The 27757-nt window shown below is 41.9% G+C and overlaps 1 protein-coding gene across 7 annotated transcripts in view; it reads left to right on the plus strand.

Moving 5' to 3' along the window:
* mtcl1 (microtubule crosslinking factor 1) overlaps window positions 1-27312 on the plus strand; it is an 85535-nt gene extending 58223 nt beyond the window's left edge. For 4 of the 7 annotated variants that reach the window (XM_026150588.2, XM_026150589.2, XM_026150590.2 and 1 more), the window contains 7 exons: window positions 1440-1610; window positions 5743-5910; window positions 11244-11516; window positions 14388-14729; window positions 15239-15318; window positions 15767-17342; window positions 26053-27312. In XM_026150588.2, coding sequence (XP_026006373.2) covers window positions 1440-1610; window positions 5743-5910; window positions 11244-11516; window positions 14388-14729; window positions 15239-15318; window positions 15767-17342; window positions 26053-26256 — 2814 coding nt within the window. In that variant the 3' untranslated portion in view covers window positions 26257-27312. Of the gene's footprint in view, window positions 1-1439; window positions 1611-5742; window positions 5911-11243; window positions 11517-14387; window positions 14730-15238; window positions 15319-15766; window positions 17343-17546; window positions 17572-20553; window positions 20612-26052 lie in introns of all 7 variants that reach the window. The other 3 variants (XR_013903058.1, XM_026150591.2, XM_026150592.2) reach the window with 3 other exon arrangements.
* The last annotated feature ends 445 nt before the right edge of the window (window positions 27313-27757 follow it).

Consider the following 27757-nt stretch of genomic DNA (forward strand, 5'->3'; position numbering starts at 1 on the left):
TAGAAGATGGTGTAGTTGTGAATAAGTTTACTTTACTTTGAGCAAGTTTTACACAACTGTAAATCCTGGATGGGGTCAGCCTTCAATCAGAACATCCACCTGCAGGCTGGATAAGCCAAGGAATGAGTGTCCTCTAGCAAGACGGTGAACCTCAGATTGCCCTGATTGGTGAATGCAGGGTGTAGTGTGAACCATAAAAGGTTTAAATAGCATTAAAGAGCATTAAATATAATTTAAAAAGCATTAATATGGTATAAGTATAACACATGAAGAAATCAAATGAGTCAGCTTCAGTTGCTTCTGCTGTGTTTTTTCTGTCAGAGTGTCGAGAAACATTTGAAATATTTTGGATTTCTTTTGCTTGTTTCTTTTGGGTTTTTTGAGGATCTTCTGATTGATGCACTCCATAGACCTCAATGAATGATTTTTGCCTCTAGGCTGTTTCCCTGGAACAGAAAGCATAAAGAGCACTGAGCTCCTCTAACTGACAGGGAAGGCCATACTACACTTCTGTACAAGTCACACTGAGAAGGCTGTGATATGTAACGTCTAAAGCACAAAGCAGCAAGCACTCTATCCGCCTCTTAATCGTGCAGGGGCATTGTCATTTTAAGTGTGTACAGTCCAATGCCTCAAATACGGAAAGATCTGTAAGTGCACGCTGTTCCTTCTGCAAATGTTCTCCATGATTCCCTTCACTGCTGACCTCGGTCAGACGTACGTCTTTGCTGACATGCATGCAACGATATAGGACGAGCATTACACCACGCTCGATCATTTGTTTTGCTTTCTATCTGTTGCATCAAATTTATTAGAGTTACAGCCGAGACTTTTTGGAACAAGTTCAATAACATCGGTATCTGCGGCGTTACAAAGCTCCCATTTATTAAAAATGCCTTTTTTCCTTTTTTCGTTGGAGTTTTGCCTCACTGTCACCTGGTGATAAGGAGACGGCGACTTATTGTGTTTCAAAATTCTCCCAAGTGTCTCTTATCCTTGGAGCCCAGAGATTTTCATTTGAGGGCTTAGAGTTGTGGAGCTTTGACTGACTGAATTTCGAGGATGTTTTTCAGGTGGAAAATTAAGGAATTAAATGGGTGAAGGAGCAGATTATCCAGCTGTCAAAAAAGGGAAAAAATAATAATAATTTTTGCATAACTTAAGTGTGAGTTCATTTCCTCCAAAATAACCCAGACTGAATACGTGTGTGGTTTAAACTCACGGGTATGGATTTTGAGCAGGACTTGTTGTTCGTATTAGATAGCTCAGATGTGTTGGTGAAAGACTTGGGTGTGTCACTAGCTTCTGTCTGTTGCATGCTGGGAAAGGCTCAGCGATTGTGAGCCTGAAACAGAATGTGTTGGTACACAACAAAAAAATCCACAAACTAAGCGCACGAATGAAAACATGGCTTTTTGTTGCTCTATCATCTGTTCCAGTTTGAGAAGTTGGAGGGCTTCCCAGAGTTGGGAGTGATCATGGAGCAGGCGGAGGGGGAGTCAGACCGAGACGACAGACTGTGTTTACCACAGACTCCAGGGGACGTCCCCGACACCACACCCATCATCCCTCTGCCGTCACCTGACCGTCACCTGCAGCATCAAAGACAGGTACAGCGCCTCTTACAGCAGCTCCACTGTCACACACGCTTTATGAAATGTAAAAAGGCAAACACCGTTTTAGAGACACCTGTTCAGCTGCTCATTAACACGATTAGTTGATTAGCCAATCATATGGCAGCGACTTGGTCTTTCGTGTCATGTAGGCATGGTCAAGACAACCTGGTTTAGAAATCGACGAGTCTCGACTTCTGCTGCAACATTCAGATGGTGGAGTCAGAATTTACTGTAAACATGATGAAACCATCCTGGCTTGTATGAATAGATCAGGTTGCAAGTAGGGCTGTAAGGGTGTGGGGAATTTCTTTTGGCACACTTTGGACCCCAAAGTACCAACTGACCGTCATTTACCTGCCAGAGTTGACCTGAGTATCATGTCCATCCCTTCATGACCACAGTGTGCCCTGATCTCTATCCAGTTAGAGCCTCTTCCCATCTTGAATCCGACACTCATTGCAAATTCTCCCAAACTGAGCCCCAATAATGTTTTAATTTATTGCCATTTTAATCCGTGTGGATAAGATCGTCTTTTTCTGTTGCACGTTTAGGGCAAAGATCTGAAATTGAGTCATTCGTCTGGTGGAGTCTTTCTGGGCACTTTAAAGAGCAAAAGCTTGTTAATGCTCCCTCACATAATGACTCTCACTTACTGTGTTCAAAAGCATGAATTTGGCAACCTTATGAGTATAATATGAGCACAACGTGCGTCAGAAATGTAATAAACTTGGATAGGATGTCAAGTTTGAGGCACGATGACTGTACGATGGTATTACTGAATGAAAAAAGGGCTTTGGCTGCAGTTCTACTACTATTTGTTTCAAGCTCCATCATCCTTAGTGCAGTTATGATAACACGGTTTCTTTGTTCTTTCTTCAGCACAGTTTTCTGGATGAATGAATTTATATTTTCAGAATGACCGTGAGCTCTAACACAAACAAAAAGGTTCAAAGCTGTGTTTAGTAAAACAGAGTGGAATACAGTAAGATGTAATGGAGACTTCAGTAACTGTAAAAAGAAAACACATCAAAAGTTATACCCTTTTTTTTTTACTCTTTCATTGTGTGCAAATGAGTGTTTGGCAGATATTCATTGGAGCTGCTTGGCACAGTATGCAGATGGGAATTTTGACCTACATAACTGGTTAGAGACGGTAATTATTTTGGGTAAACCCAGTTTTATGCTTCTTGTTTATGCAAACATCAGGAGACAAAAGGAGCTTCCTTTTTTTGAGTTTCTAGATCTTTCATGTGATGAAATCTCCTTTCAGTACCTCAGCTGACCCCCCTTAAAGTAAAGAAAGCAGCTAGACATTTTGGGTCGAATGCATTATTAAGCAGCACTAAGTGCTCTACTTTGTCGTGTTTTGATTTTTCCCAGCATCTCAAAAATGGTGTGTACAATGATCTGACATTGTAGCTTCAGTATATGAACAAGCGTGCATAGTAGGTTAACGTGAGGGCAGAAATGCAGACTTGATATAGTAAGCATTTGCACACGTGCAGCAGAGCAAGCACAGATCATAGGTCCTGCAGCCAGAGTGAGATATTAGTGACATAAGATTATTTTAAGATGTGAAAGGGTCATTCTCAGTTCTCAGTGACAACCGGAGAAGAAAGTAGGCAGATTGGTGATGAAGAAATCCTTCATTACTTCGGGTACTGCAGTTGGCTGATATGATTGAAGTGCTTAAGCATATATGAATAGCCTACATACGGCAGATAAGTTCTGCAGTCGTTGTGAACTTTCATCACATTTCTGGTAGGGAGAGCTCCTCCTTTAATTAGACTAAGCAGTCTGTGAACGTGGTGTTTTTCCAGCAGCTGAATGTTGACGTCTAACCGTTGACTTCACAGCACTCAGATACTGACGTCACCGGTTTTGGCAACGACGTTTGAACCAGATTGTGGTTTTTGTGTTGCTGCTTAAACATGGGCAGGATCTTCCATTCACTCCACTTTCCTCAGTCATTCATACGAGGTTTAATCGCTGTTTCTGGTTGTTGATGCTGAGATTGATGCTAGAAATTCACTGCTGTTGCTAGCATAATACTAGCTTTAAATCACAATGGTAGATGATGTTGTAAAGTGGCTCATTGTGCTGTGACAACCTACATATTTAAGGGAAAGTAAAGAAATGCTTCATAGGAGCCGATTCATTTCTTTAAAACTTGGCCTGTGGTCCTCATTCTTTATATTAAACTCACTTGTAGAATTTGTTGTGTTTTATAGCGACTTCTGAGTGAAGGTGATTGCTCACTCTTGTAGTTATAGAAATGTGAGACCTGTGAAACCTTGATTGTTTTTATCCTGTGGCCTTACAAGCACAACAGGAGGCAGGCTGTAAAGGCAGAAAGGGAGTTTTACTTCAATAGTACAGGTTCAAGGTTACAAAAACAGGCAGACGGGGAGCACAGGGAGGATCAGGCTGAGGCAGAACCCAAAGTATGAGGAAAGGTTAAGAAAACAGAATGCTTGAAAGGTCAGGCATCAAGATAATCTACCAAAGGTGGAGGTGTATGTACTGAGGACTGGTGGGAGTGGCTGGTCTGAAGAAGCATAGGAGCAGGTCATAAGAAAACAAAACCCAGGCTGAATGATTTTTGCGACTGTGACGTCTGCTAGATATGAGCTCTTCTGGTGAAAGTGATATAAATGGTCAAATGGCCCCTTTGTTTTTAATCTTGTACGGGTGAAAATGTACTACTATGAAAACTGTAACAGCTGTGAAGGATATGAACACACAGGGAGTTAAAAGAGGGGAATAGAAAATAAATGATCGATGAATCTGAATCACAGGAAATCCACCAGCAGGCTAAGCCAATAGCAGCATAACTAAAAGCTGATCAGCCTTGATTAAATCAGACTCAGAATCAGTTCCAGGACTAACTTTACGTGTTATCAGAAAGGAAACTTTTATGTCTCATCCTAAAAGTAGAGAGGGATATCTGTGTCCTAAATCCAAACTGGGAGTTTGTTCCTGATAGCTGAAGGCTCTTCCTCCCATTCTACTTTTAGAAACTCCAGAAACCACAAGTAAGCCTGCAGTCTGAGAGGGAAGAGCCCTATTGGGAAAATATGATACTAGTAAGTCTTAACAATATGATGGAGTCGAGATCAAGATTTTAAATTCAGTTCTGGGGCTAATATGGGAAAAACATGTCAGGTTCTTTTCTCAGATCATTCATCATGTACTCCGTAGATGGGTTCTTCATTAAATTTGAACATTTTTTATTGTTTTACACTAAAAGCAACGGGAAAATTATGAGTTTACTGTGCAAGAAATTCTCTGACATGGCCCACTTAGAATCATATTGGGCTGCCTGTGGCTCATTAATTAAAATGAGTTTGACTTCTGTTATATAGAGTATGCTAGAAAGGTAAAAGCACAGCTATTTATATTCCTTTTATAATGAGTGCCTCAGTCTTTGGATACTTTTTTCCTCTTATCTTTGTTTTGGTATTATTTACCCTAAAAACATAAATAAAAAAATGAACTATAGAAGACTCAAGCAAACAATAGTTTGCAACTATTGCGCTCATGTTATGTTCTCAGATCCGGCAGCGCTGTATTGACACCTCGAGGTGATCAGACTCTTTTTGTGATTCACTGCCTCCTGCCAAGACCTGAAGCCTCTCCACAGCAGGACCACCAGAGGCAAACAGCTCTGCAAACACCTCTCTGAGCAGACAGCTCAGGCAAGCACCGCTGTTCGTTTCCCTGTGCTCGACTGGATGCTGCTGCTCATGTAGCCATGAGCCATACGAATCCGAATCCAGATCCTGGATGACGAAAGTTTTTGTTGCAGCCATAATTAGCGCATTGCTCAGAAGTTCTGAAGGAATTTTAAACAGTTTTTTATTCTCACCCAGCTTTCAGCTCTTTACTCGACGAGGTCAAGAAAAGGACAAGGATAGAAAAAAATAGAGTAGAATAGACAAGAAGAAAAGTAAAAATGATTTTATAAAACGCTCACAAAGCAGGTTCATCCCGAGGTGATTCAGAGAAAAAAGGACGTGGGTTGAACGAATCACAGTTTTCAAGATAAGGATTCTGAGTGTGTTCATTCACAGTTTGCCCAATGTGTGTTTCTGATGATTGTTTTGTCTACATCCTGTTCGTGCAGTTCGGCGAGACACGTCGAGTGCTGCAGGTCTTGCGGACGCTGCTGGAGGAGTTTCGAGAGGAGCTGCGGGAGGAGGAGGCGCGGCGATGCCAACTGCAGCAATCCTACGCCAATGACAAAGCCGCCTGGGAGGTCAAGTGGGCAGAGATGAAGTGCCATGTCGCCCAGGTACAGATGGCGTCTCAGCACCCACCTTTAAAGGGACAGGACACAATCTGCTTTTTTTTTTTTTTTGCCTTTTTGCACTCAGAGAAAACCTGTTTTGTTTTCCCTTTTTTCTACCTGTGAGCTCACTGCTCCTCTTTGGCCAGTTTTCTGATTTGAAAGTAAAGCGCTGGAATGAATAATAACTCTAAATAGTGTCTTAAACCATATCACATCTGACAAACAAACGAACATTCATAATCTCTCCTCACCGATTAAATTTAAAAAAAGAACCGCATCCAAGGAAATAATGATGAATCACACTCTTGGCACTGCACAATGGATATAATCTGTCTTTGCGCAAACTAATTAATTCAGCTTTGAGCCTAATTGTTCAGTGTGACTCTGTGCACATCTTACAGAACTGAAAACAGCTGTTAAAGCACTCATTCATATTCCTAATGAGATAGAAGTGCTTTGTACTTTGAAAGTATACCATCCTCATCTAAAAATGACATGGCTGTGTGTAACCTGATGTTTGTGTTGGTGTCATAAATGCTGAAGTCTGCTGATATAACAAACACATCTAGTTTTATTTGCTAAAGCATGCTTTCCTGCATCAACTATTAACTATTAAAAAGACCAGTTTTAGTAACGGATCGACGTATCTGATTAGTTTTGGCTAATCAAATGGCTCAAAAAAGAAAACTGTTGTTGGCAAAGCCCTGTGTGATAGCATGGCTGCTGTCTGGCAGAGCAATAAATAAAATGATGAGGAAGCCGTTTACACAGTGCTGTATGCTGTCTGAAACCGACTGTCTGACAATTTTAATGCCAGATTGTGGTGGATTAGCGAATCTGTAAGTGTAAATCTAGTGTGGATTATAGCAAAGACGCATGTGGCTCAGGTCTGCTAATGTCACAAGCCTCCTCAGTCTGCATGTCGGAGTACCTTGGCCCGAGATATTGAAGGGATCGTGTGTGTTAGCGTGTGAATGGGTGGATAAGGCTCGTAGTAAGAAAGCACTTGGACTGCTTTCTCACAAACTAATTGAGTAGAAAAGCATCATGTCAGTACCAGTCCATTTATCATTTTATATTTGCTGAATAATGAGACATCCTAATAGAAAATAAAATCTGCACCTCGCTAATAAAGTAATAAATAATTCTTCCAAAATTAAATTAGATTGTTTCCAGAAGTTAATCTTAGATAAAAGTCTTTGTAAATCTGTCTGTTAGGAGGATTATAGATGGTTAACACTCCTGGTTTAGCTCGAGGGCTAGAATCTGCCCAGCAACAACTCCAAATTTGGCCCATTGGACAGCTTTAAAAAACATATGGAGTGCATAGATTTTGAACTTTTAACTGTATTTTCATATTTTTTAACAGCTTTTTGCATTAGTAAAGACCCCCATCTTATAGTGGAATCCATACTACCCAAAAATACAAGGACATTTTCTGTTACCTTTACACGTTTATCATGTAGCTTCACTGATATGACCCACTTCACATCAAAGTGGCCCGTATGTAGCCCACGATGTAAAACGAGTTTGGCAACCCTGATCTAAACCAGTCACTTCCTTAGAGGAGGTAATTAGTGTTTTATAAAAATGTAAAGGTTTGTTATAAAAGCACTTTTAAAACCAGCTGATTGGTGAGCCACATATTTTCTTTATGACTTGGTGGAGGGCAGAAGCTAAAAGAGCGAGTAATGGACCTACCCCTCTAAAGCAGGGGTCCCCAATCCCAGTCCACGGGGGCCGGTGCCCCTGCAGGTTTTAGATCTCACCCTGGGTCAACACACCTGAATCACATGATTAGTTCATTACCAGGCCTCTGGAGAACTTCAAGACATGTTAAGAAGGTTATTTATCCATTGACATCAGCTGTGGTGGGACAAGGACACATCTAAAACCTGCAGGGACACCGGCCCTCGTGGACTGGGATTGGGGACCCCTGCTCTAAAGCCACGAGTATCGTTTTAATCCGTGTGTTTTTGTGAGGTTTTGAGACCCCTATAGCATCAGTGTCATTTTCTTTTCCTTGGAAAACCTGAACAAATTGCACAACAAATTTTTAAGCAATAAATTACACAAAACTGCTGGCTGTAGCAAAAAAAGATCTAAATTAAAACTCATATTTGCAAACTGATATTTTTTTTCTTTTTCATTTGTCAGAAGATTCAGTAAAAACTCAAGTTTCAAGAAATTATAATTTTTTGGGTATTATTTCATGGTTCAAACTTTATAGGGTTTAAAAAGGGAAACGTTTGAGGTATACGTATCTAGATCGATGGCTTACTCTTCTGATGTCATTTTTCAAAACTCCCCTCACAGTCTGGCGGTCTAATTAAGATACCTGTTGTTTGATTCCCTCCCAGCTCCCATCTGTAGGCTCAGAGGAGATAATTAGTCATCAATCACTCCTAAATTTTGTTGTAACAGATTCAAAGGAAGCGGGGAACTCTGCTGCAACAAATCTGTCATTTTGAAAAGCAGTTCTCTGACTGAAGTGTCGGGATTGTGTTCACAGCGTGTTTCTAAGAAAAACTGTTATTAAAGGTCAAACATAATTAAATCGTTTAAATCTCACATGAGGCGAAATAAACAGCAACTTTATTCTGAGAAGCAGCACATTTGTTTGGCAGCGTTTGCTGAGTGTGTTTTCTTTGCGTGCGTCTCTGTGGGTACCTTGCTGTCGCCGCGCGGGAAATCTAAAACTTTCTTTCCCGTTGAGAATCGAACCGGGTCCTGAATGTCCTCTCTGACCACTTTGCTGAGAGCTAAAAATTTGAAACCCTTGGTGGGTGGAGAAGTGTCTCTTATCAGCCTGAGCTGATTTTTTTTTTTAAAGGAAACTGCAGCTTTGGGAACCAATTAAGAGGCTCGAGTCAAAGGAGGAAGATTATCTTTTTAACTCTTGTGCTTTTAATCTGTAAATCTCTTACACGGTTCAATCCTTCCACAGAGGAGAGGTCGCTGAAGGCCACAGTGGGAACTAATGTACTTATTTGCTCTGATAACTGTGCAGAGTTCTTTACTTGCTTCACTTATTAGGACTTTAGAAATATACTTCTCATTCAGGATTATTATACAGCCCAGTAGACCAGAGTCGAATTGGAAATTGCTCTCACCTGTGGACATAACCAGTGATTATGTTATTGCTTACGCTGCCTCCTGTTTCATGCTCTGGTCTGGCCACCTGCTCGCCCCTACAGAGCTGCCTGTATTAATAATACCGCAGAGTCTGACTTATAGAATTCATTCAGCAGCTCTAAGTGTACTCATCGTCTCCTCCGGTGTCAAATTAGGCAGGTTTAAAACAGATAAAAAGCCTACAAGGCAAATATTTGTGAATGAGAGAACGGAAGCTCGTGTTTGAGGAGGTCCGTGTGCACGACTCTCCTGCTGCAGACTCTACTTTGTACCATTATGTCTTGGAATGAAAGCATGTCTGAAGACTACAAAGCTCCGCTCTGCAGAAAGAGAAGCTTCCCTCTCGTTGTTCTGCAGCTTTGAAGAATCTGCAGAATGCCTGATTCCCTTCTTCTTCCTCCCCCCCTCCCCGCTATTGTGTGGTTAGACATATAAATTCAGGTTTGAACTGTCTCTGCCTGCTGCAGAATAACCGCTTTGTCATCCTCTCTTGTCATTTCTCTGTGTACAGCAGAGATTCAATTCATTTTAATTAATTTGAACTGGTTTTAAGTTGGGAAAAAGTCACCTAGCAGCAAGAAGGTCCTTGGTTCAGATCCAGGTGTGGTGTTTGCTTGTTCCACCTTGTTCCTATGTGGGTTTTCTCCGGCTACTTTAGGTTAGATAGCAATTCTAAATTGAAATTAAGTGTGAAGGTGAGAGTGACTGATTGATTGGACCCCCCTCAGACCTGTGACCTGTTCGGGGGATACCCCCACCTCTCGATCCGTGACAGCTGGGTTAGGCTCCAGCCTCACCTGGGCAATAAAGTGGATGGTTTTTATCGCTTATCGTGCCATTTTACCCTTTTATTTGGCCCTTAAGTTATAAAAGAAGATCATTCTCACCTGCATGTCTGCACAGTAATTGTGTAACGATAAAGAGTTCAGCGTGAAAAGTGGGAAGAGTTGGACCGGCACAAGAACCGTGCTGCTTTGTTGTGTTGATTAGGTGAGTGAGCAGCAATGCTTTGGAGAAGGACCCAGAGCCGCAGTGCTACTTTTAATTTTCTCTCTGCCTCGTCCTTTTTTTTTTTAACTTCTGTGTTTGGTGACTTTCACCCTCAGTTCAGCAGAACTTTGATAACAGGCTGTTGAATGCTGCTACAGCCCGAGTAAACGGACAAAACACAAGGAATATAAAGTTAGAGAAGACTGTCGTCAGTTTTTTTTGATACATACAAGAGTAAAATGTTTCTAGGAAGCACTGAAAATATGATAATATAGTTGTTTTGTTTAATTTTATTTATTTTTGTCCTGTAGGAAGATGTGGTAAAGAGTTCTTAATTAGCTTTTGTTTCGTTTTTTTTTTTTCTTCAATTTGAAATGCACTGAGCTCTGAGCTCTCAGGATCAACCTACATTCCCTATCTTTTCAGTTTTATTCTAAGCTAAGCAAACCGTCTTCTGGCTACAAGTATGTATAATAGAAGCCTGAAAGTGATATTGATTCTCTTAAATTTCCCAAAGGTTTTTATCGACTACTCTTTTATTTCTTCAAGCTGCTCTTTGAACCAACGTCATGCCTAAAATCTTCCTTTGTTGATTAGGATTCAAACAAAAATTTGCATTGTAAAAGTTTTCTCTTACTTATTAAAGACTACAGCGTCTGTTTACATCTTCATCTAACACGTATGCTGCTGCTGGCATAACACTGTGATTTTCAGCATTGCAAAATGACACCGATCAGTCCCAGTGAGCCGTTTAATTGTTGGCTCGTCCGCACGTGTCGATCATTCGTAGTGTGAGAGTGAGCGTTTGTTTCAGCCAACGCCTTTTCATTCGTTTTTCTGTTCTGTTTTGACATTGATTTATTATTTTGTGGTTTGGTGACCTGCTTGGCTGCACTCACGTTTGTATGTTACTGAACTGACAGAAAGTTTGGAAGAAGATCTTTTAATTGTCTGAAAACTTTCTATTTACAAATGTTGTGCTCTAAAATTAAAGCAGTCTTTCACAGAAATTACAAAACAGTAGGATGGTTTTGTAATAAGTGTTTTGCCTTCATGTTAATAACGTTAAAGCCAAATTAAACAGAAATGCTATCAAAAATTTAACAGCAAACTGCCACTGCAGAGACTTTTACTATTCTCTGGTATTTTCTCTTTTTCTGTGTTTTTTATTTATCGTCTCTTTTCAATATTTGTGTCTCATCTTCGACCAGCTGGAGGAGGAGGAGCAAGGTAAGGTGCGAGGTGAAGCGCAGGGAGGCGAAGGGGAGCCAGCTGCAGACACCGAGTGGGCCCTGAAGCTGGAGCGCGAGGAGCATCGTCGTCTGCTTGCCGAGAGCCACAACACGTCGCTGGATCTGCGCTGGAAGCTGCAGCACGGAGAGAAGAGGTGGAACCAGGAGAGGGTCGATCTCCTGGAGCACTTCGACAGGGAGCGGCAGGAGTGGGACAGCAGTATGCGGGAGCTCCACCGGAAGATGGAGAGGGTGAGAGAAGGGCGGGAGTAAAAATAGACAGAATAGTAGTGGTAATAATGGCAAAGAAGGAAAGATTTGACTCAATCTGAGGTCTTTGCTGTAATGTAATCATTGGAATCATCTGTTTACAAGGTTTGAAATTAACTTTAAACTGGACTACAATTTCCCAAAATAAATGTGAAGATTTACAGCTCCATGACAACTTCAGCAGCTCCTCCTGCTGAACGTTATCAAGAAACAACAGTAGAAGTTGCAGGTTTCATTCTGGGATCGAACTTTCCTGATAACTGATCAGCAGTTCAGTTTATTGACCAGTAAGTAAGTTAAAAGAAGACTCAGACATTTCAATTCTTAACTCTTACAAATAGCCAAAACATTTTTCACAGTTAATGCCATTTTATAGACGTGTTTTCTCTTGTTCACAGGCAAAAAAACAAAATATTCCTTTTATACATTGATATAAAACAGAGAAAAGCTTTAAATCTTCATATTTGAGAGACGGTCTTGTATCATTTTTTTTGTAGCACGTCGTCACGTTACTGCTTTCTGTGCTTTGACATAGAAAACATGAAGCAATTTTTTTTTTTTATAATTTTGCCATATTTTTATATTATGATCATTGCATTCATCCGAGTCCTGGCATTTCTGCTAGACAGAAGTTCTTAAAGTTTATCTGAGTTGCCTAATATCCCTCTTTTGTGAGGGAGACTAGGCAAAGATGGCAGCGTATAATCTTTATTTAATCTCTGTGAGCTCTGAATGTCTTTTGCATGAGTCTTAGACCTGAGACATCGGAGATAAAGAGGGAAAAACTAAAGGTATTTAAAACTTTTTAGAAATAAAGTTTTAAGGGGAGACAATCAACAAAATTATAGCTAATAGATTTTTTTATGCATTTCTTTTGCTGCATCAGTGTTTTAATAAAGGAATGAGAGAAAGAAACCCAGACAAAGGACTCAGGGCGATTATAGTAGATGCAATAATTGAGCATAACTGAATAATTTATGTCCTTTGTGCGATTTAATTAGACGAGCTGTAGCATTGCACTTTTTGCGTTTTGATGTTCAGGGCAGGAAGTAGAACTACACACTGATTAATATGATGTGTGTGTGAGCGTATTATCATTCAGACCAGGGGACAGGAATACACCTCTCTGAATATAGTTTACGCTTTCCAGCTCAGAGAGGGGGAAAAAACTGCTGATGCACCTCTGAATGGAGATGCAGAGCAGGAGGTGGAAATGCATTATTCAGCAATGTTGCAGGAAACTATAAAGCACAGGTCATCCACTGAACTGCTCAGACTGGCAGGCTGAAAGTGAATGAGTAATGTGGCTGTTCTTCCTTAAACTTCAAGCCAGGAACAAGGTGCTTAACCTCAAGTGCTGCAGGTGGATTACTGTGCGAGTGACATTGGAGTAACAGAGCACAAGAATATAGTGCGTGTGTGGTAAAAGCCTCCTCTGCTTAACAGAAATGGATAATAAAAAAAAAAGAAAAAGAGAGAGGTGGAGATATGTTCTGGAAAGAAGAGGAGTGATCAGAGAATACATGGTTGTGAATGAGAAGAACAGATGGAGATGTACATGTGCAAGGAGCAGAGGCAGTGAAGGCGGTAAGGAGCGTTGGTGTGACAGAGGGATGCTAGGGACAGGGTGAGAGGGAGGTGACCCCTAAAAGGAGCAGAAGAAGCTAAATTAAAGGATAGATACACTTTAATGGGAATTCCCATTTTGGAGCCTCGATTTAGGCATCATAGCATCACCAGGTTGGCTTATTTCTGTTTTTTATTTTTTTTTGTTTTGTTTTGTTTTTTGAGCTAGATTTAATGAGAGAGTTGAGTGCTGTGTACTATCAACTAATAATGACAGACAAGCTGCATCCATGTACAGATGTAGCCTTTCTGATGAAACCCTCCCTTGTATCCAGGCACGGGTCCAGCACTCCGAGTGCACTAACATGTGATCGGACAACTTTCTGCACTAAAGTTGTGCATTTTAAAATGGGAGCTTTTTTGCACACTTCCCTTGACTGCAGGACCACATGAGAGGTTTTGCATGCTTTATAGTGCTAAACCTGTGAAGGAGCCAGTAGGGTGAATGGATGAGCTTGGTTAAAACCACGCAGTGGCAATGTTTCATGTCTCAGAGAGGTGTGTCTAAAGATCACTCTTCAAAATTAATTTTAAGGGAACTTGATGTCAAATAAAAATCTGTTTGCTGCTCATGAAAAGAAAAAAACTTGTATATTATCTGATATAAAGCTGTAGAGCTTTTAAAATTCTTAATCATCGACCTCAAGATTCATTATGGCAAATGTGCCACTTTCACTAGCAGCTGATTAGCTTAGCATACATAGAGTAAAAAGTCAGATTGCTTTTTTTATACCTTTGTACAAACTTAGGCCGGCTGGTCTCTGTGGTTCTGCCAGTCTGTGTTACTGTTTGGCACCTCAGTTGGTTTAAACTTGGCATGCACACATGAGATCTGTGTCATTCTTCATTGAACACTCAGCACATGCCAGTGTTTTCCAAAATATCAAGCTGTTCTTTTAGTTTAGCTTCTTAATTGGATTTTATTATCCCATAAATAAAATATGTCACGTGGTAAAAATTTAATTTTTGCATAAAAAAAGAAAATAAAAATTAATGAGATCAGCACATCATGAATATACGCTTAACACTGTGCGTCTGAAAAAGGAGCATCAGGAAAGAGACACAACTCAAACCTTTTTCGCATATTTATTCCGCTTATATTTGTTTAAAATTGTCCTGACACATTTAGTAATTACAGTTTTATTATGTTTGATGACTGCGCTCGCTGCATTTACAGGTAATAAGCTCCCAGACTCTTATCCAGCACATGTGTCGTACTTCATGCAGATGCAGAGGGAACTTAACTCTCGGCGAGGTGAGGGCTCTGACGTTAAAGATGGCAGCACATCCTACAGAGGCATGTTTTCACCTCAGGACAGTCCCTGCCAGGCTCCCCGGTCGCCTCACACCCCCCGCTCCCCCTGTACAGCTACACCTGTCCTGATGCCCCCCACACGTTCCCACTCTGACTCCGAGGCCATTCTGGAGGAGCAGGGGGCTGCGATGGGGCTCAAAGGCTCAGCAGACAACCTGTTCCTGGACGCACTGTCTCTGGACCCCATGAGTGGACCGGAGGTCCCTCCACCCTCCAGACTGGAGAGTGAGAAGAGGTTTCCCTGTATGAAGGAGGTAACGCACATCTGTATGAGTTCAATATGACCTTTGAAGAGACAAAGGAAAATTTGTGCATGTGTGTGATAACTACACTATGTGAAAAAACATCTTCCTTAGATTTTGAGCTGTTACTAATGAAAATTCATCTTAATGTAAATTTGAATCTAAAATAAAGGTAAAAACAAGTTATGTTATGTTTTCATTTTAGTTGATAGCGTAATCTTCATTAATACGTGTGTTTCATTTCTTCTTTCATTGTTTTATATTTATTAGTTCATTTAGCTATGAAGTGTGAAACATTATTCACAAACACCAGTTTAGATTTTAAGAGGTTATATTTAAAAGTATATTAAAATCTAAGAAGCACAAATTTATCATTCAGTGTCTGTTTCCAGGAGAAGATGCACTTACTTCTCTAAACTGTGTTGCACAAGTGAGCCAAAATTCCACAATATTTAGATTAAATAGGGTTATGCACCCCCTTCCCTCAACATGTTTTAACTGTTGTGTCTGTTGCCTTTCAGGCCCTAAATGAGATTTCGGAGAGAGAAGATGCTGCTGCTTACTCAGAAGACAAGATGAGGGAGGGTGGGAGTCTGCTCAGGTAACCACCAGAGACAGAATTATGTTAAACTGAGTTCAAAAAGCTGGAGTATTGTAAAGTCTGCTGTAAATTTTTAACCAATAACTAACTGGCTGCAGATTATCCGGCCTCCTGCAGTACTTTCTTGCTCGTACGTACTGATCGGCCCTGCTGATTCTGTTAAGTGTGACTTGTAGTGACGGGGAGACTGGTGATTGTTCTTTTATGGCAGCGATGAGATCCAGCTCACTACGCTGTTAAATAATTCACAAAGTTTTAAAACACAGACCGAGTTCCTTTGTAAAAAAAAAAAAAAAAAAAAAAAAAAAGCAGCCACAGATTTTTGGGGGGTTTTTGTGGGAAAATAAAGGAGATGTTATGAAGATCAGTTTGAGACATTTGACTTTAGCTGTAGTTAATGATCTCTGTGTGTGTGTGTGTGCGTGTGTGTGTGTGCGCGTGTGTCCAGAGCCAAGTCGGTGTGCTCCATGAGCGACTTCCAGCGGTTAATGGACAGCTCACCGTTCCTCCCTGACAAGACGCGTCATGGCGATCAGGGCCAAGACGACGTCACCCCGCCTCTGTCTCCAGATGATCTCAAGTACATCGAGGAGTTCAACAATAAGGGCTGGGACTTCCCGTCAGCCACCTCTGGTCCGGGACTGTTGCGGGAAGTGTGGACAGACAAATCAACAGAGGCCCGGGAAGGAGAGGCCGTTCCTGGTCCATTCCAACCCGCTTCCTGGTTCCTCACCACCAGCGCCACCCTGACCACCAGCACCCTGAGCAGCCCTGAGCACTGCCACAAGTCCCCACTGAGAGGCAATGGAGCAGCAGCAGCAGGGGTGGGAGTGGAGCACTACGGGGTGCACATCCTCCACAGCCCCACCAGACCCGGGGCAGCTGAGCACACCACTGCCCAGGATCCCGATTTCCTGTATGCAAAGGGGACCAAAGCAAGGGGAGGAGTGGAGGCTGGGGTGGGTGCCAGTGGGCCGGATGAAGTGTTCAGCAGTGCAAGGTGGCCTTGCCTTCTGGAGGGTGGAGGACTACGGACTTCTCCTAGTCAGTCTCCTATCTGCCCCACAGTGGGCTATGCATCCTCTCTGGATCTTCAGCTCTCCAGAAACATGAGTGACGACATGAAGGAGGTGGCCATCTCTGTGAGGAACGCCATCCGCTCTCCACCGGGGCCTGTTGTCCGGGACACCGCCTGCCAGACCAACGGATTCACCACAAGAGGGACTCAGACCACCCAAACCATCAGCGTGGGTCTGCAGACAGACCTGCTGAGGAACCTGACCAGCAGCCCCCACCGCTGCCTCACCCCGAAAGGTGGCAACACGCCCATCTCGTCCCCATCACGCAACACAAGGAAAGTTCAGTACTCTCCTGTGGTCCAGAGCAAGTTCGAGCGACCCTGCTGCTCCCCAAAGTACGGCTCACCGAAACTTCAGCGCAAACCATCCACGTCCAGTAAAACCGAGCTACCCAATAACAGCCGCGCCCCCATGCCCACAACGCCCCAGAAAGGGAACAACGAGTCGGCATGGGCCCGCTCCACCACCACTCGCGACAGCCCTGTGCACACTACCATCAACGATGGGCTGTCCAGCCTCTTCAACATAATCGACCACACCCCTGTAGTCTATGACACCATTCAGAAATTTAATAAGTCCCCAAGTCGCTCCCGCCCCACGCCACCCTCCACCACTGAGCCGAGCCCCGCTCACGGGCCTCTGTCTGCAGACCCCAGGAACGCGCAGGAATGCCTGCGGCCTGCTCGCGGGCGCTCACCAAGCCCTGTGCAGCTAATAGTGGAGACGCAGGGCGACAAGAACCCAGAGGTGGTGAGCATTCGGCAGGATCTATCGGCCCCGCCGGGCTACACGCTGGCTGAAAACGCAGCCCGCATCCTCAACAAGAAGCTGCAGGAGCAGAACTTTAGGGAGGAGAGGAGGCTGCCGGCGGGAGGACCGAGCAGCCACGGCAGAGACAACAGCAGGCAGACCGAGTCAGACAGAGGACAGTCAGGATGCATGGAGGTAAATACACAGATGCACTGGATTCATCGCTTCATCATTCATGTGATGTGGGGCCCATGTTTTATGACACGGTGATACTTATGGTACCGCCTTGGAGTTCCCGTGTAATGTCTGAAGACATCTGTGTTTAATCAGACAAACGATGATCAAGAATTCACCTTTAAAATGTGCACAATCACTAAAATGTTCATGCTCTTTCCTCAGATCAAAAGCACTGACTGATGCAATGGTAATGTTATAAAACATTTAACCCTCCTCTGCAACACACTGAACTTTCTCTTATCGCTGCATGTAGAAACTCTTGAAGGTTTCTTCTTCTGTACTTTCATCTCTGCTGCAGTGGCTTCCTTGTAGTGTGGCTTTTACCTCTGTGCTTAAACCATCACTGAGGCCCGACTGAAGTCTGATTTATGTCTCTGATAAGTGGAGAAGTGAAATAAATGGTCTAACAACTGCGATCTGAGTGGGATCACTATTACACAGTTCCTTAATTAATCATTAGCAGCGCCTTCCAATCAAGTGTTCAAGCAGAATTTTAAGTGGCTCCGGTTTTTAAAGGAGTTGGATCCCCGCCCCCGCGTACCAAAATAAACCTGGGAAAGCGCTAACTTCACTCAATGAAATCAGTTCAGGCTGTTTTCACCACCCATTTCTCTGACCCGTGCAAAAAATGTGACAGACTTTTAATTAATTAATATATGTCCTGAATGAAATAATTACAGTATCTGCCGGCACGCCTCATATTTGACTCTCCATAAACCGATTAAAACCTATGAAAAGCAGGTCATGCTGCATTACAGCTGTAAAAAAAATCTGTGTTCCCCAGACCAGTTGTATATTTGAAATTGTGTACATGTACAGGGAGCAATATAATCGCACATATGCTGGTTAATAACATCAAGAGTTCACCTGCTGCTGTTCACTGATGTGCAGGAGCAAGATTACAGTCTGATATGTGACTTTATGAATGGCACTGGAGCGTGCGATCATTCATGAAACAAAACTGTGACTCTGTGGATAATGATTACAGCATGATAATAGCACGAAAGTAATGGATTGCGATGGCGCGTAACCACGCGTTATGTCAATTTTTTAGAAGAGGTATGAATGTGGATTTCGTTTTGGTGTCTCTGTTTGCTTTGTAAGAACAAACTCACAGAAAATACTTTTTATTTCTTGAAGTGGCAGGCAGTATGGAGCAAACCTCGTCTTAATGCAGCCTTTGTCTTATAATTCAGAAATTAATAAAAGGTAGCAGTAAATAAGCTGATATGAATGAGCTGCTGGTGACTGTTGCACAAATGTGGCCATTTCGATCAATTACCTGAGGAGCTTATGAGTTTGAAAGGGACCTTTTATGCTTTTCCTTATTTTCAGCCATGTACTGGTAGATGCTCATATTAATTATACCCAAAGTTTTAACTGTTAAGGACAGTTTGGAAGTAATCCAGGCTGCTCTTTAATGCTCAATTTCACACATTTCTTTTCTATTCCTCTTTCTTTATTTTGAATAAATATATTTTGTGAGTTTTTTTTAAAGATGTAAGCTTTTAATATCTATTCTAGTCACAGTTAGCAATAAAACTGACTCTCTGGGCTGCGAGTGGTGAAGCTGGACCGTAACCGTGACATTGCCAAACTAACAAGGTGCTCCCAGCCTAAATGTTGCCGTGCATTCTTGTGCTTTCCAGATTTGCTGCTTGCAGTAGGTAGGTTAAACTGGTCACAAAGAGGGTGCCGCACCAAAAACCTTGTGATTCCTTTGCTTGTCAGATTGCCATGACTCACCCACAATGTGCACTAAAGACACCAACTTGCTAGGTAACCATCAAGTTTCAATGAACCCTGAAAAGTTGTGGAGACCTTTCACCTTCAAAGTAAAACTTGTGCCTCGCTGCTGAAAAAGGTGCAACCTTTACTTTGAAAGTAAATGGTCTCAGTTTCTAGTTCTAACTTTGCACTCTTGCTTTGATGTTCACTCTTCATGAGCACTTAGTGAGTAGTTTGTGAGTGGGGACTTTCTTAGCAACTAAAGAAATCCGGTTGTTCAGTGATGACGCGACGAATCCTACTTCCGGGTCTAAAGTATTCTACGTTTCTTCTATTTGATCTCAAAAAGCTCCTAAAACAGTCAGTGATCACTGTTGACCTCCCTCGGCTTTTATTACCGCTAATCATTTATTTAAGCTCAGTTTTTAAAACCTAAGGATGTAACTACAGCCCAGCCCATGCAGCAGTATATGAATGACTAACCTCGTATTGTGGATGGATTATCTCAGTTGTTCTCCTGGCTGAAGTTTGGTCCTTTTACAGCATCCTGCCATGTGATTACATTTGTTTCTGACCACTGACAGCACTCACGGTAACTTTTATCGAGTGGAAAAAAAGTTAGCTTGTTTATATTATGCTAACATAGCTGTGTCGCTAGCGGTCACGTAGCACATCATTATATACCAGCTAGCCCAACTTCAGTAACCCTACAAACGTCACTGCTGTTTAGTTTTCTGTCTTCATTTATGCTGGAAGTGATAGCAGAGCTGTACGTTTTAATTTGTTTCCAAAACCCCGCAGTCAGGACATGCTATATTGTATTTAGATAGAAGCTAGCGAGCTAACTCCCTGCTAACTTCTAACTCCGTTAAATGTCATAAATTCCGTTTTCATGGATGCCTGGATGTTAAACTCAATTGTTACACCTGGTAGAGCAGAACGCTGATCATTTTATTAAAGATGAAAGACTTTAGACAGTTTTTCAACTCTCAGTAATGCCATAGTGATCGTTTGATATATGGACCTGCAGCAGAGTTTAGACCCAGACACGGCTAGTGACGTCAGACTGAACAACCGGATAGAAACGAGGTTTTTGATGTATACCACTTTGCAACCGACTTCACCTAACAACAGCAGGCAACCACTCCCTAGCAACCAGTGGTTGCCAGGTGGTTGCCAACCAGTCTCTAGGCCTGCCCCCCTCCTCCCCTTTCAGAAGTTCCAGGTTTTAAGTGAAGCTGTGTGCGTGTGTTTATTGGGTGGTCCGCCTTATTTCTGCCTTCTGCCTTCGACATACCTGACTTTTCTTTGATCTCTTCCCCTTTGCTTGATTTTTACCAATTAACATTTCCCGCTCTATCTTTCTTCCTTCTCTTCCCCTCCCTCTTTCCTCCCCTCTGGGCTTTATCTCCTCCTCCCTGTCCTCTGTGCTCTGATCCAGAACCACACTGTCATACTAACAACTCCTTGGGGACTCTAAATCTGCTAGTCTCCGTGATGTAAGTTCCTCTTCCTCCTCCTACTTTGCCTCTATGACCTTTGGCGGTGGGTTCACCAACCACAGGAACCTCACGCCCCGCAGACCTCAGCCCCCCCCCCACCTCCTCCCTCTTCATTAATGCATGCTTCACAGGATAGCACAGTGACAGTGTGTGAAGCCATTGGAGTGGTGTCAAAAGTCGTGCGACGGCCATGCATCTGTTTCTCCCAGTTAATGAGTGCATGCTCATATTTTTTGGTGGATCATCAGTTTTTTGTAAAGGGCCATGCCGGTGTTTTTGCATGCTGCAGAACATTACCCATGATTCCCATCCACTATTGTAACTAACACCATACTATATGTTCTTGGCTTATCAAAATTTTAATAAAAATGTCTCTTTGTACTGTAAAAAAAAAACACGTTTAAGTGACTTGCATAAAGTGAGAGATGGGGTTTATTAAGCAGCACAAATCAGTGAGTTCCACTGCAGCAAAAGCAGCCAGAGCAGCAACTTCATACAAGTGACCTTACAGGTTCTTACCTGTATATTTAGCACTTAAAGAATAATCTTTTGCAGAGAATGAAATCACACTCCTTCTGTGTGTATAATCTGTGTGTCTTCTTTTTATGTTTTGGTAGCCATTCGGGCAGTTTGTGCATTTTGGTACACATAACTTCCTCAGTTTGAAACTATTAGCCCTCCCGTTTTGTTTATAAAGACAATTTCAGACATACACTACAGCCCTAAACTTTTCTAGACACTATTCGGTTGAGGTGCATGTGAGAAAATGCATTTCTGATGCATTTGAATCGGACATTAGTTGGGAGGTTGGATTACACAGTAATGTCCAATTGAGCCCATGTCTGAAAAGCACAGCTAATAGTCCTGGAGTAATTTTCATGCCCATTTTTGCCTCAGAATAGTAAAGAATCCTTCCAGAAAAACTTCCTGGATCAACACAGGTGTAAAAATGAGTGCTTGCAAATCTATTCATTACCTTTTGAGTAATCCTGCTGTAAACACATTTCATAAAACCTTTGCAGACATAAAAATGAGATTAGATTTATTACACAGTTTCTGCTCTCTGTGCTGGATTTTTACTGCAGTATGTATCTAAAGAAAAATTCAAGCTTCAGCGAGTAGCTCGTCACACTTAAATATAAAAGCTAAATAGTTTTGTGGTAACATAAAATATCTGCTATTTGCCACTGATTGGGGGGAAAAGAAGTCATGCAAAAACACTGGTATGGTCCTTAAATTCATGTAACCCAAAGAGTCTTCGGTCTTGATCACTGGTGGATTTTAATATTTCTGCCAAAGTGTTTGCCAGTGAACATGACATAAAAGACGACTCTTGGACATTTCACACATTCACAGGTCGATTGTTGTCTGTTCGGGCTTCATAAGGCATTGCTGGATTATTCTAACACTGTGTTTCTACCAGGTCCTCCTTTTTACGTGCACCGCTAGACGGACTGTGATGTTTTCTTGTAATATTGTACTTTTTTTCTCAAGTGTTTGTCCACACAGCGCTTTCTTACGTCTTCTTACCATTTCCTCTCAGACTAACAAAGATTAACCAATGAAGACGGGCTGCTAACACTCGCCATTTCCTCTGCACTGTCTTGGTTTTGTGTCATTTCTGGTAGAAATGAACTAAATATTCTGGTACACTGTGCATGCTTAAGGAAAAAATCCACTGTTAGAAACTGCAGGGAAGTGTGTCTATTCTCACCATGTCATATTGGTCATTTCAGATGTCGTGTTGGAACGAAGTGTTAGCAGGTCGTAACTTCTGATATTTCTCAAATGCTTTTGAAAGAACAGTGGCCATCGGTAAGCCTGGCTTATAGTCACTGCGTTCGTTGTGACAACCGCCACTTATATCGCCACTTGAGGGTACATCAGACTCACTACAGTCCTGTCACCACTCGTATAGGAACAGAAGAGGTGAAAAATACCTTCAGAAGTTTCCAAATCAACATTCTTAAAAAGACAAATAAACTAATGATCACAGAATTCTTTCCGTGGTGAAAAATCTCCTTCACAACATCCAACAAAGTGGAGAACACTCTGAGTGATGTCGGTGAACAAGATGCCTTCATGGATATAAATACAGATCCTTTACAGCAGGCCTGGCACAAAGGGAGGAAATGCAGCATTTGGTTAAATTTAGAGGGGTGTTAAGACATTTCTCCATTTCTCAGTAAGAATAACAAATAATCATCATATTTTTACACAAGTCCCAACAGCTGATATCATCAGTGACAAATGTATACGAACCTTTGTGGGCTCCCAGACTGCTGTATTGCTCCTTGAGTAATACCGTTGGTCGGCCTCTCCTGTGGAGGGAAACGATGCTCCTCACATTCCTCCATTTGTACACAATCTGTCTGAATAACTTCAAAATCCTTAGAGATGTTGAGCAGCAAAAACTTTTCTAAAGTCCTCAGGAATCTTTTGCTCGTACCACGATTCTCGTCCACAAATGAGTTGTAAAAACCAGATTCCTTAGATAACACAGGATGTGAGTACCTGATTACGGTAGTATTCCACTGAGCTTTAACTACTGATTATTTTCAAGGTTGACATAATTTTCCCCCTCACATATATTAAATACTTGACTGTTTTCCTCAGTAAATAAATGACAGACTTTAAGATTTTTATTTAATTGTTTTATCTGGGCTCTTTTTTTATCAACTTGTGTGAAAATCTGATGATATTTTAGGTTTATTCTTGCACTAGAGGGTTTTAAGGTGGATCTTTTTTTAAGGTCAAAAACTTAGAAGCTGTGGTCCATGTACAGGTGTTGACTTTGCTGTTTTTTAATATCCGCTCGTGTATACTGACTTCCTGTATACAGGTGCCTGACTTGTGGGATTGTTTGATCTGATGCTTTGGCGTCACATGGGAAATCTTGCACAAGCAGTATCGTCTGTATTCCCATCAGCTGTATTCATAAACTAATGATTTATTGATGGTTTGGCGCAGACGCCTCCTGTCAAACTCTGCGACCTGTTTTTCTGCAGGACTTGCTGCAGATTGTGTAGCACATCTGTCCATCCTCCATCCACGTGTCCATCCATCCGGTTATTTTTCCTCCAGTTCATCTTCTCACACCACCGCAGCCTGACTGTCATGTATTTTTAGCCGAACTAGATTGTTGCTTTTTGGTCTTCTTGTCCTCCATCCTTCAAGTGAAATCTAACGCCTGGAGATGAGCTATTAATATTTTAGGCCAGTGGTGTGATCGTTCACTCGATTCATGCTCTGACTTCACTCGAAGGGGGGAAAACAAACTCACTCATAGTTTTAGTTTTTTGTGGCCTTTTTTTCTACACTTTCTGTTTTCATCCAGGGGACAGATGCATAAAGCTTTGTTGCCAATTAAGCACTTAACAGGTTTAAATATTTAGACGTTACAATCAATGCAAAATTGCACAAATGGACTGCATGTATTTATGGACTTCTATCACCTGATGCCTGCAGTGACCTCTGATAGCAGATTTGTGGCACGCAAGTGATTCATCTGCAGTTTAGGACTTCTTTAAACACTGAGATGACTTCAGAGTCAGGGTTTAAAATTCTGAATTAAATCTAATAAACTTCTAATTGTGGTCTAATTATGCCACAGTCATACTCAGGAAAACAGTGGTCTGAGCAGTGCCACCGTAACATTGCCAGCTTTGTGGAATGAACTTGTGTGATCTTGTTCCCTTTGAAATGGTTGCTTTGAAGATTGGGACCAGGTATCCAACCACTCGCAGTCAGCTGCCATTTTCAAAGCAGTTTTTGTATGTCAAGATGAAAGAAGATTATAAGTTTCTGTTTTTTTTAATGTGGAAAATGATAAATCTTTTGCCATCTGTTGGACAATCCAGTGATTTAATGCTCTGACCAGAACACAACCAGTTGGCAACCAGCTGAGTTCCTCATGAGACCTGTCACAGAATTAGAGTGACTGCAATATGTTGGCAATCTGTCTACATTTATAAATTAGACAGCAATTATTTGCTAACCTTTGCTAAGTCTGTGAGCGACTATAGTCAGTCCAAGTAGGATTATTTGGACAAATGTATTATTTGAAGACAGCTTGCCTCCTACCAGGCAACCTGTGTGCAGTTACCTCGTAACTGAAAGTGGTCACCTACAAGAATTGTCAACCTCTAGGTAACCAGTTGGTTTTGTTTTCTTGTTTTTTTCCACGTGGAGGTTGGCATCTGATTTTTACTCTAGTGTACCTGAGACATTTCTTTGAACCGTGGATTTGGCTTTTTCAGTGTTTCTGTATATGTTTTCTGCATTATAAAGCCTGTCAGTCTTAAGCCTGTATTCTCTCTAATGGCCAGCAGGGGGTGGCTTCTCCAGTTGCAAAAAGTAGTTACATTGAATAGGAGTCTATGGGAAAATAGACCTTCACTTCCTGTACTCTAAGACCCCAGTAAATGCTTCTCTGATAAGTTTAGATTTGCTGGTTTTAAGTTTTACTGAATATAATATAATGTTCAGTTTGGAAAGTAAAGCCCTCATTAGACTGGAAATAGACTGGGCAGTAAGGTGGCCTTACTTTCCCCTTAATGAGTCTCTACCGTACTGTGTCTGTCAGTTTCTCAGTCGGTTTTTAAAACACCAAGAGACTCAAACGTTATGATGCTTGATTGCGGAGAATTCTTAAATTATATCTGTCATACCATTTGTGTTTTGCCAGTGTACCAGCCAAATATAACAAATCACTGAACAGAAGCTTCTTTAAAATGTGTCAAATGAAGTGATGTTAGGCGCTTGCACTGCTCGCTCAACCAGTGATGGTGGTAGCAGGTGTGGGTCATTAGCTGCTGTGTCCCCTGAGTAACTGAGTCCTATTAAGTGGCAGAGGGAAGGTTGAAACAGCTGCTCAAATTGACTCTTGTCTGCTTCCGTAGCTAAATGTCTGCAGTAACTATGTAACCTTTTTTTCTTTCTTGGTTTGTTTGCCTTTTTCACCAGATTGCACATTCCTGTTAGGTGAGAAGGTTAAACGTCTGTCACTTATTTAAGTTATTTAAAGGCTGACCTGCTGGTTTTTGCTCCAGCTTCAAGCAAACAAAATGAGTTTTAAGTTAAATCCTTTCAGATAAGGCAGGCAGAACAGGTCAGACTAAAAACTGCATTAGGAGCAGTATGTTAGGGGTTGAAGTTCTTATATCCACTGAAAGAAAACTGCAACAAGAATAAAGTAAGAAACAAGTGAAAACATAAAAGTTCCTCATGAAATGGCTTTCATTTAAAATTCTTTCATTACATTGCTCCTTATTTTTGTTTCATGTGCACGTCACTTCTACATCAGCACCTTTGCTCGCTTTCTTTCACTCGCTCCCCTTCATCTTTCTGTATGAATCTCCTCACTTCCTGTTTTCCTCGGTGGCAAATGGCTGCAGGCGCCCCGTTGCTCCTCTCTGACAGCTCCTTGTCGTTGGCAGGACCTGCCTCGCTCTCCGGTGGCTCCGCCTCTGGATTCCTGCTTCCTGAGACCGGCGCGCCCGGCCAACCGCCGACCCCCCTCGCGCTGGGCCGCACGCTCCCCCTCCTCCTCCCCAAAGTGGAGCGAGGGCTCGAAGAGGAGGTTCACCTTCCCGCCGCCGGGACACCGGAAGACCATCCTGGAGGGTGAGGAGCCGCCGTAAAGCCGTCCTCTACCTCCTCCTCCACCTCTGCCTAAACAGACCCAGTACCTCAGAAAACCCCCTCCAAACATATGGACTCCCTCTAGAGGAGCCTGAGAGAGGGGTTGGGATCTAACCAGTAGCACCAGCTGACCATCAAGGAACCAGAACCTTTTTTTTTTTTTTTAAGAACCTGGAATGTACTGTATTTAAAGACAACATACAGAAAAATAGGTTTCCATAAGAGGTGCCTGTATACTTGAGTTAACCATCACCCACGTGTGTGTGTGTGTGTGTGTGTGTGTGTGTGTGTGTGTGTGTGTGTGTGTGTGTGTGTGTGTGTGTGTGTGTGAACCTATTTTTCAGGTAAAAACTCCTCCTGTGTTTACATTTTTATTTTTCTTCATCGCTGTCCCATAAACATTCATGCAAACTTTTTTTAAATCCTTTTTTTATTTATTTTTATTTTGCCAGCCTTTAAAGCTTCACTTTACTTTTCTGTTTACCTTCAAGGAGAGGAAAGACAACAAAAACAAGGAAACAAACAAACAAAAAAACAACTTCTGCTTCACCGGGTCTGAAGCGGAGACACATGATGTCATTTCTGATGCTCGTGTCCGTCTTTATTTTTACGTTGAGATGAATGTTTGACTCTGTAGACATGTAGAAGATGGGTGACAACAAACATAATAACCTTATGCATATTTGGAAGGCAGTTGTATAAATATGGGTCAAATATTTGCATGCCTTTTGAATACTAGCACTTTAGTGCATGTACATAAAGAGCTATAGTCATTTGTGATTGCTCAGCTCAGCTGTTTGGGGGAGGGGACTGTTTTGTTGTCACATGATTTGCATTGATGAAAATAAGATGTTTTTAAGTAAATTATTGTACTTATCAGGCTGGCTTTGTACAGTTGTTACTATTGGATAGGAAAAACCTTTTCTTTTGACAAGAAAAAGGGATTGTGGAAAACATGAATGTTTTAAATGAAAAGTCTATGTCAAAAAAAGTCTTAACGAGCTATAGTCCTATGTAAATACTAAATGGTAATAAATATGAATGTGTATTTCCAAGACCGCCTCTTTTCTTGTATCTCTCCATGACATACGTTAGCTGTAGCACATGATGGATTGTGCGCTGTTTCGTTAGACCCAAGTTTGCGTTCTTGGCAAACACGCCATCCTGAACCGTGTGCGTGTGGATTACGGTGCAGACCACAGGGTTACAGCGGGTCGGGGTGGGACGCACACAAGAGAGAATGCGAATAAGAAGATTGTGTCCTCCCAGAAGTCAAATCCTCTTGCATCACGTTGTGCCATCTTACTCTTGTTTCCCAGGTTATTGTGCAAGTCAGAGACCATTACTACTACCCCCACTAGTTTATTTAAAGGTCTGCAGGACCGAATCTGCTGTTTTACCTACCCCTGGCAGAGTCAGTCACTGTAAAGAGATTATTTTTTGGACATTTTGCCCTTATTTAGATAGAACAGTAACGGTCAAGCTCACTGGAGTCACACT

Source organism: Astatotilapia calliptera, chromosome 18 (assembly GCF_964374335.1).
Source record: "Astatotilapia calliptera chromosome 18, fAstCal68.1, whole genome shotgun sequence".
Lineage (NCBI taxonomy): Eukaryota > Metazoa > Chordata > Actinopteri > Cichliformes > Cichlidae > Astatotilapia > Astatotilapia calliptera.